The following is an 11,087-nucleotide window of genomic DNA, read 5'->3' as shown; positions in this document are numbered from 1 at the left end:
AAATATACCAGGTGAATGAAAGCTTGTGAACTTCTGACTTGTTTATTATCTTGGTAATGGTCTCAGGAGGTATGTTCAGCTTGATCACAATAATGTTTTTTTTGGAGGGGGAGAGTTTTCATCATAGTCATAACTTTTACATTGCCGATGAGAGTGTTGCTTTCCGATACTGTTTTAATGTTTTAATTCGAGAGTTTTATAACTCTGTGGAGAACATTGGAGACTCCATTTACCTCTTCTTTGTTCTAGGAATATATTTCCCCTGAAAGGACTGCTCGTGAATTCGCCTTGAACTAAATAACCAAATATATGGACGCTAAACATGTCTCCTGTGTCACCAGGGCTTGTTCCAGGGGCGACATACCGCTTTATTGACAAATTGTTCTTCTGAAGCACGAGTAACTGAACGGCTCGGACAAAAATATCTACGAAGATTTAATGCTTGAAGCCAAAACCATATTTAGCGCAAACCCAAATCATTCTTCAACATACACAAAAATGTATGTTAGCATGCGTTACACGATAGAATATATTAAGTAAAAAAACTCCTGGAATATTTATTTATAATTTAACGATTTTTGTTATTTCAAATGCTCTTATACTTTGAATATAATGAAACAAGCTGCAGATCTAACTTTATTAATTAATGACAATTTCACCTATATATATATAATTGATTTGGTTCAGCCACAATCCAATATAAGAACCAATGACTGAATATTTTAAGCTTTAAGGAACATAAGCTGCTAAATAAACAAATTTGCTTTAATAATTATAATGTGGTTCTGTGTTGCCAGTCAATCTGAGTAACTTTATCACTAAAAAAATATACAGTATGGCTGATATCAGAGATAAAATTAACAATTGTAGTGTACTTTTGTTTAACGTGATTCCTAGATCAAACGTACAATATGATTCTACAAACTTATGAGTGAAAGTAAAGAAGAATGTATGGCAATAAATCAACCACACTATATCTGCTACAGCCAGTACCAATGAGGCCTTTTGTTCAATACCAGAGCTAATCAGGCCGCTGGAATACAACAAACACAGCAGTGGCTGAGACTTTATTTACATTATGAAATTACATAAACAGTAACTGTTATGGTAAGAACTTCAATAAATTGGTGAAGTGTGATATTTATATGGTTAATAACACAATAGTTACTATCTATTCAACACCAGTTGTTTATTATTATCTATTTTAATCAGAAGAGCTGGTGAATCAGTCAGAGGTAACTTCCATAATTATAGTATAGGTTTGTTCGGTTGAATTGTGATCTCTAAAATAAATAAAAAAATTACTATGAAATAAGATAAACAGCTAGCGAATACGAACATTTTAAAACAAACAAACTGTTCTATGTTACAAAATCTTTCCAATTTAAGCAATAAAACAATTATAGACACTTGAATAAACTCTACTATTGAGTAAAAACAGCATATAACATACATACACGCTATGTACTGGAACCCTGTATTGAGAAATTTGTAAAAACACAAGTGGTTAAAATTATTATCATTCTTATTGTGATGTACTTTCACACCTAAAGTTAACTACAGGATCATGTCTTGCTTGATTGGGTTTTATGCACAGTACGACTTTACTTAGATGTTATGCACTATACGAATTTTTAGTAAACAGTACAAGTTCTTCACATATGCCCTATATATATATATATATACATATTAAGCCATACTGGTGCAGTAAGTATCCAATATCAAGGAAAACTTTCTGTCTGTCTGTGGCCGCATCTCCGTCCTAAACGAGTTGACCGATCCAGACCAAATTTGGTTTGCTAACTTAGTAAAAACAAATTAGTATTAAACTTTCTCATATATTGAAAAATAAAAATATTTTGTAGAATAACTCCTGTATGGTTACTGTAGTAGCTATTGTAAACAGTTGAGTTTAAACAAAACTCACAGCACAATACACAGACTGTAAGTATAATTATCAGCATTTTGGCTCGTTTTCCATAATAACCAAAATATGCAGTAATGAAATCTCCAGCTAAAATGCGAAGAAACAATACATTGCTGCTGTTTAAGTTTCTCGTTCTTTTCTGATTCACATCATTTAACTTCCGGTTTATAGCAGAGTTAGAATAAGTGCTTATTAAAATAATTTTTAGTGTATTAATTACTTCTGTAAAAACAAAATTCAATAATATTATTAAATTTAATGCATTAAATGTACCAAATTCACACAGTAGAAATCTTGACCACATCTCTACTGTGAAATGGGCTGCTTTGAACAGGAAGTGACGCAACTGCTTTGCCATTTCTTCCACGTTTTCCAACTCGACTGCTACCACTTTTCACTTCCGATCCACTTCTGCTTTACAAACACTTTCTTGGATAATGAACGCTACTGAAATTCCTTTCAGAAATTTTGCCCATTTTCAGCAAATTTGTGCGTGTTTTCGGCGTTTTCAAGAGAATAAAAATGGAGAAGTGCAGTTTCCTTAAAATAACCTACAAATCTTTTAAGGTAAAGCATTTAAAGTGCATTACAAGTGCTTCAAAAAGAAAGCCCATTATAGATTGAGAGTTCACTTTTACTTGTAGACTTTCACTTGGTCTGTCAGGCTTTCAACAAGGACATAGCTGGGTATGCAATTTACCATTAAAATTTGTGAAAATGTACGCTGCTGTACAAAAACGTTCCACATGATACGGTTTCGTACAATAAATTAATAACGTTTTAGTAAAACTTATCAAATAGTATGTAGTAAAATATAGGCATCCTCACATGTTCTAATATATATGATAAAATATGTTTTCTAAAAACAATAATTTCTGTGGGGTCTATTTTCATGCCGCTAACTTGTCTAAAATTATGTTTTCGATTAAACAAATGCATTTCCGAGTGGTCTGGTTTCATATCTCAAACTTATCAAAATCATGTTGTTTAGTGCCACATTATAAACTCACCAGAAATAGTTTTGAATACAGGTATTCCACGCGAACTAGAATCATGCTTAAATTTGTCAAGTCTCCAGTGGCACAGCAGTATGTTTGCGGACTTACAACGCTAGAATCCGGGTTTCGATACCCCGTGGTGGGCAAAGCACAGATAGCCCATTGTGTAGCTTTGTGTTTAATTACAAACAAACAAAAAATTTGTCAAGAAATACCATCAATGTAATTAGTGTTATCTCATAAGATAGTTTTAATTTATCAAAAAATACACTCAGTGCAAGTGGTATTGTATCATAGTGTTATTTTAATCAGACATACGGTAGAGAGTAACAACACTCAACAAACAAAATGTGGTTGGATATTTACTTGAACTTCTAAAAAATAATGTACACTAAACAAGGACATTCTTACATGGATTAATGTAGTACTTTGAAGTAATTAAATCCTATACTGTTTCATATCTGAGGTTCAACTTAGTTTTATGAAACTATTAAGCATAAGCATTACTACTTTGTCTAGGGACATATTTCAACTTATGAAGAAGTATTTTACAGCATTCAATAATTCTCACATGTTCTAATTTTCTACATTAAATATGTCAAATTATGTTATTAAACCCATGTGTTTATGCGTGATGTTATATCATACCGTAAAAAATACGTGTTTTTTTTTCATACTGGCTTTACGCCATGATCTTAATGTCATTCGTTAAATTTAATAAAAAACATTGAAAGCCCGGTTAGAACATTTTAAACTCCTTTAGATATTGAACAATATTTTTTCAAATACTTTTTGTGAAGTTAATCAAATATTTTTTACGTCTACTTTTCAGGAACGCCTGGAATCAAACTGAAACCCACTGGAACTTCAGAAGGATTTTCTGGTTAGTTTTTCCCTACGTGAATTTTTAGTTCAATTTTGATTTTCAGTCGTTAGTTATTTTACAACAATACAGTAAAGGAAGTTAGCAAACATATAAGCTGTTTTACAGCATTCTTTCTGAAGCTGGCAAAGGAATTATCGTTTACACTAAAATCCGTTAGTATTATTATTCAACGATTTCTACATGTACTTATCATGCTTACTACTAGAATATAAAAGAGAATCCGCTTGATGAATTCACATTTTCCACTCTCAAATCGATAAGTGCACTTAACGATAATGCTGACAGGCTGTTCATCATGTGATTAACAGACATCCTTTTCGCCACTGACGTCCGGAGATCCTCGTATCAGTACAAACACGATAAAAATATGTAACTCGCCGATTTCTAAAAATACTATTATCATAATCGCTGCATTTTATCCTACAAAACGATGAGAAGAATGTCCCATGTAATATCGTTGAATGCAATAAGAATACTTGAAATAGCTCTTATAAAAAAAGGAAACTAAGTAAAAATCATTTGCAGCTTGTAAATCTTTCTGGAAAATTTTGATTCAGCCTTTTGCAAGTCCTCCCTCTATCGTGGCGAAGAATTGTAAACCTTGATATTACTTTCATCATATAGCTTTCAACTCGAAACAATTTTGGGGAAAATGTTATATGTGCGATAAGGGGAAAATCGTTATTTCCCTATTGTCTTCTTCCTTGTTCCCCTTTCCATTTAATCTCGAGCCACTCAGATCATTAAAAGTTTGAGTTCAGCATGTTTTTATATATGTATCTTAGATAAACAATTTAAATAGAGACTTCTTTGCACGTTATGTGACAACAAATGATTTAACAATATTTAACACATTTCTATTTTCGAAAAATGCTTGGAATACGGAATTAGACAGCTCAAAGTGTAAGATAAGTAAAAAACACTCAACTATTTACGTAATAATATACATTATCTTTTGTTTTGCTTCCTTTGCCTGTTTTATTCCATGCTATCTTTTATCAAAGCATGTAATTTAGAAATACTTTAGTGCGTGAAATATGTTATAGGACGTAGCAAACAATATCATAAATAGTAATAAAACTTAATACATAGTAATGAATAATTGCATATGTTAACGCTCGTATCTAAGAAAATATTGCAAAAAATATTACTTTAGAGTTTTTCAAGTAACAGCCTTCATCTATTTACTGTGCGCAGGTTGTGTTTCCAGTCGAGGCCATTGCGGATAACAGAGTATTACGAAACGGCTACAAAACTTTTCATTAATTGAAACTGTTAAGATTCTACTACGTAAAATACCAAGTTTGCGACATTATATTACGTTCAAGTTAGGCGATAAAATGTATGTTTGCAAGTACGTTGCTAAAGTACATGTATTTAAGCCGCTAAGATACATGTAAGTAAGGTGCTGCTAAAGTACGTGTAAGCAAGGGTTAAAATACACGTAAGAAAGATGCCAAAGTACATGCGTGTAAGAGGCTTAAGTATATCTATGTAAAGGGCTAAAGTACATGTAGTTAATGAGCTAAAGTATATGTAAGTAAGGTGCTAAACTTAGCGTATATAAGAGGCATGTAAGGTGCTAAAGTTTACGTACTGAAGTACCTCTTTATATGTAATATGCTGAAATTTATGTTTATATGCAAAGTGATAAAGTATCTTTATTTATTTTATTTATCAGCTAATGAAATAATATTTATACATTATATACTGTAGCTCAGTTTTATAAGTATTGTTTGTTTAAAATGTGACTGTATTTGTTAACTGATGAAGAAACAACCTTCTAGAAATCTTGCACATTTGTTATTGTGTTAAACTTGTAATAAAGGTTTTTGGCTATCTATTAAAGCCTTCTCTAAACTTTAAAATTATGGATTTATATGTCAGTCGCTTTATGAGCCCTGATGTTAAAACTTCAGATGTAAAGTACATGGTTGTATGAAGGTGTTATAATATCTGTTTACATTTCAATTGCGATTTATGTAGTAGGTGGTAACATACATGATTATATGTCAGGTGATGAAGAGTTATTCTATATGCTTGGTGCTATCGTATTGTCATGTAGTAAGCTATAGGTGTACATATCGAGTAATGAAACAAATGACACGTCTGTAAGGTGCTGAAGTACATAGTTACATCAGAGCTACTAAAGTACCTGTATGTATGCGTAATGTTACTACCTTGCTCGTTGATAACTCCGGGTGATGAAGTACCTGTTTATAACTCAGGTGTAAAGCACATTTTTATCTCAGGTGAGGAAGTACCTGTTCGTATGGCAGGTACTATGCGACAGGTTTATATAACAAGAATTGATGTTTACAAATAAAATGTATTTATAGAATCAGCAACATGTAGTTATCTAGAAACTAAGTAACTGTCGTTTTCAAAGATTCCCGAAGTGGTTTTTTTTTCAAGCCGTTAGGGGTAGGCTCAGGTACAGAAAATATACTGTCGTTTAGTTTGTTTGTTTTGGATTTCGCGCAAAGCTACACGAGGGCTATCTGCGCTAGCCGTCCCTAATTTAGCAGTGTAAGACTAGAGGGAAGGCAGCTAGTCTTCACCACCCACCGCCAACTCTTGGGCTACTCTTTTACCAACGAATAGTGGGATTGACCGTAACATTATAACGCCCCCACGGCTGAAAAGTCGAGTATTTGTCGTTTAGAGGGATGTATTTCGTGTATCTGCTGTATTCATGTAAGTACTTTGACATAGAGTCACTACAACGCTTATGTTATGAAAAAAGTATGTTCATCTAAGTTGGTTAAATATGGAGAAATTCACCATATTTTAAAAACCTGTAGAGCCAAAAAAAAACACAAATTCAAACTAAAGGGTCACCCAGTAGAGCGCATATCTTCGCCACGCAATGTTAATCATATTCGGCTCTCAAAAAATAAGAAAATGGATCCGTATGTCCGTCGTTATTTTTGGCAGGGCAATTAGGAATAATATTCTACATATGTCCACCAAGTTTCATCAAAATCCGATAATTTTTCATTGAGTTATAGAGCAAAAAAATGGTGTGAAAAATCGGTCCCCATGTTAACAGAAAGGGATTTTTGGGATTTCGTGACCTTGCTATGACCTCGTTCATAATCCAAATGTATAGCAACTTCCGTTCAAATTCATTCAGCCGTGTTCTAGAAATCTTGCTGACAAACACGCAAACAAACACACACACACACACACAAGGGTGAAAACATAACTTTCGTCCACCTACGGTGGCAGAGGTAATTACAGCAATTCGAAGACTAAATCATTTTCAGAAATCTGCTTTGTTTCCTTCAAGAGAGATTTGGAATTTAGTAAAAGGTGTGAACTGACCTTCAGCATCATCTCTTCTATGATAATTTAATTCTAACAATACTTATGTCGGTCTTGAAAAGGACTATCGCAAATGTTATAGTGGTTTTATGTGTAGGAAGAAACGGAAATAAGGCGTAAAAAATGTCAAATACCGATAAATGAATTAGTAAAAAAGGTAAGTGATTAAAAATATTTCTAGAAAATCTATATAAATGAACATTAAAAACCTTTCAATTGCAACTGACCATTAAGTAATTCAATTCTGTTTGTTTACAATTTTCGCAAAACTACACAAGCTTTACCTGCACGTATTTTTCAAGAAATAAAGCTAGTTTCTGTTTATATAACTAAGTGGATTTTTTTCAATCTATATATTTATATAATCGTTTCTAATTTTGAACTGATAGAGCAAAAGAAATGCGGCTGGTCAACAAAATTCACCGGCAACTTTTAGGTTACTTTTGAATGACGGAATATTAGGATGTGACCGTTATTCTTGTAGCACACTCACATTTCTAAAGTGCGGAGCGTGTTTTTACGGCAAAAGGATGTTAACTGTGAACCTTCCTGTTTAAAATCATGGCACATCTTAGGTAAAGAAAGAAGGGTAATAAAGATTACAAATATATATGTAAATACAATATATTAAATAACTTAAAATAGAAACATACATACAACATAAATTAAAACATAAGTTTACAAATAACAGAATTAATATTAATGTCATGGGATAAATGGTATTCAAAGCGGATATTACTACACGTTTTCTTCATTGTCTATTACCTTTCGATATAAACGCAGTTTCCTCATCGTAAGAAATCATTGGTTGAAAAATTAGGCAATGAAAAATCCGTTTTAGAAAGACAAAAAGATTTATGGTTCTTAAAAAGCTATTTAATGGTCTTTCGGGGTTTGTCCGATATCATGATGTTTAACATTTTACTCTGTACAAGATGAATGGTGTTGTGCAAGTAATATCTTTGGTATTTTATATTGTTTCTGTCCAAGAAAGTATCAATAGTTGTCATGAACTTCAAAGTTTTGACAAGATACTTTATTACACGGATGGAAATTGTCCCGTGTTGCAGTATAATTAGCTGTAACATGAACTAGAGAACCTTTGATATTCCGAAAGCAAGCAGCGAGCATTTCCGGAAAATATTGTTTTAAACAGTCATTGTTTTACAGTAAATTGCTTTTTTTTTTCGGAATGCAGTGAGGTGTTTAGTACGAAAAGTTACAGAAGGAATCTGTTTAATTCCTTAATGCTTAATAATACAACCTGTTTATGACAAAATCAAGTGTATTGATATAAAATTTATAGAAATAAAGTAGTTTGCAAGAGGGAGCTTAAAGCTTTTAGTATTTTAATACCTTCCGTGTAGGTTCTTTGTGTTTGGAAATTAGCTAAAAAAAGCCAGTTTTTATTTAGTCTTTTTGATAGCTTAACGTAATACATGATAACATGATAAATTCGGGTAAATAATTAAAAATACGACGAGAAGTTATCTGACCGAATTAACTTGGAAAAATATTTTTTTGAAAAATGAAGTTATCTCGCGCAAATTACGGAAGGGGTTAAGCACAAAACATAAAATTCAAACACATACAGAAGAAAAAATAATTTCTTGTAAATATATAAATAAATAAACAATTTTATTAATGGCGTTTTTTCTTTGTAAATAAGCACAAAACTACACAATGGGCTATCTGTAATCTGCCAACCACGGGTATCGAAACCATGTTTCTCGCGTTGTAAGTCCGCTTAACAATGTAAGCATGCATAAATAACTAACAAGCTTAGCCATGTAAACACAAATAGAGACAAGACGAATTAGTTATGTAAACATACATACATAAATAACGAGATTTCTTAGGTAAACAAACATAAATAGAGACAAGACAGATTAGTTATTCAAACTTGCGCACATAAATAACAAGTTTTTCATATAACCATGCGTAGAGACAAGCCCGATTACTTTTATAACCGTGCACACATAAATAACAAGATTTGTTCTTTAAGCATAAATAAATAAAGACAAGTCATATTACGCGTGTAAACATACTCCTCCTAAGTAACAAGTTTAATCATGTAAACATATATATCTAATTATTTTTAGATACAAACTTGTTATTTATGTGTATATATTTTTACATAAGTAATTGTTCTTCTCTCTACTCGTCTTTACATCTCTAAACTTGTTACATATGTTCGCATGTTTATATAACTAATCCGGCTTGTCTCTAATTATTTTTAGATACAAACTTGTTATTTATGTGTATATATTTTTACATAAGTAATTGTTCTTCTCTCTACTCGTCTTTACATCTCTAAACTTGTTACATATGTTCGCATGTTTATATAACTAATCCGGCTTGTCTACCTGTTATTTATGTGTACATGTTTACATAACTAATCTCGTTTGTCTCTACTTATGTTTAAATGCCTAAAATTTATTTTACGCATGAAAGTTTACATAAGTAACCTGGCTTGTCTCTAGTTACGTTTACATAACGAATCTTGTTAATTATGTATGCATGTGTACATAACTAATCTGATTGTTTTCTACTTATGTTTCCCTGTCTATACTTGTTATTTATGTATTCATCTTTAAATAACTAGCCTGGCGTATATGCTTGTGATTACATGTATTAACTTTTAACTTATGTACGAACGCTTAAATAACTCATATGGCTTGTCATAACTTAACTTTACATATGTAAACTTGTTACTTATGTGTAGATGTTTGCATAACTAATCTGGCTTGTCTGTCTTCTATCTCTTATTGCATTACTAGACCTGTTATTTATGTGTACATGTTTACATAACTAATCTGTCTTCTATCTCTTATTGCATTACTAGGTGTACATGTTTACATAACTGATCTGTCTTCTATCTCTTATTGCATTACTAGACCTGTTATTTATGTGTGCATGTTCACATAACTAATCTATAAATAACAGGTCTATTAATGTAATAAGAGATAGAAGACAGATTAGTTATGTAAACATGTACATATAAATAACAAGATTAATCATGTAAATAGGGGTAAAGACAGTCCAGATTACTTATGTAAATGTTCATTCATAAATAAGAAATTTAGTCATGTAATCACAAGTAGAGAAAAGTCATATTATTTATGTAATCGTGCGAGCATAAATAACAAGTTTAGTAAAGTAAAGAGAAGTAAACAGAAGACAGATTGCTTAAGCAAACATACATACATAAATTACTAGTTTTTCATGGAAACATAAGTAGATAGAAGACAGATTAGTTATGCATGCTTGTATATATAAATAACAAGCTTAGCCGAGTAAAGATAAGTAGATAGAAGACAGATTAGTTATGTAAACATGTTTATTCTGCTATCTTTAACCTTCAAAATGTTCTTTGTGCGCCTGTCGAAAATGCTATGGTTTTATTGTGTTATTCATTTCCGTCGTTTTGCTCTGTAGAGTAGTAACTGAACCCTATAATTTTATGTTTTATTAACTCACCCAAGGGTTACTCTTATCTAACCGAACAGTGGAATTTTACCATTAGTCTTACAGTGCACCCACTGCCTCAAAGTGCTTAGCGCATTTCGTTCAGCAAAGTGACATGGACCATAACCCTCAGTTTGGACATGCTAATCACAATGAAACGTCAGTATAGTGGAAACTGTAGTTTACAGGTTTAGTTGTAATATTTCTGTTTTACTCATATAAGCAAAACATACGGATCTGATAAAACAAGGTACGTGACCCAATCTCACCCTCTATTAAAATACCCTATATGACCAAGAGAGGGGGCAGTTGCAAAGAAAGTTCTGGTTATCACTATAAACCATCTTTATACGTACAGTTGAAAACATTTCTTAAAATCAACGTTAAAAGATCTCGGTTATATTATTGAATCGCTTTAAGCAAATATTGTATATATATATATATATATATATATATATGTATGTGTGTGTGTGTGTGTGTG

At 32.0% G+C, this 11,087-nt stretch overlaps 1 protein-coding gene across 1 annotated transcript in view; it reads left to right on the top strand.

Moving 5' to 3' along the window:
- LOC111085257 overlaps positions 1 to 11,087 on the top strand; it is a 172,740-nt gene that overhangs the window by 140,617 nt on the left and 21,036 nt on the right. Inside the window, exon 3 of the mRNA XM_022382962.1 lies at positions 3,758 to 3,808. Within this exon, the coding sequence (XP_022238670.1) occupies positions 3,758 to 3,808 (51 nt within the window). The remainder of the gene's footprint in view (positions 1 to 3,757; positions 3,809 to 11,087) is intronic.

Source organism: Limulus polyphemus, unplaced genomic scaffold (genome assembly GCF_000517525.1).
Source record: "Limulus polyphemus unplaced genomic scaffold, Limulus_polyphemus-2.1.2 Scaffold296, whole genome shotgun sequence".
Lineage (NCBI taxonomy): Eukaryota > Metazoa > Arthropoda > Merostomata > Xiphosura > Limulidae > Limulus > Limulus polyphemus.
Note: the sequence above shows the minus strand (reverse complement) of the source record. Positions and strands in the feature narration are given on the sequence as shown.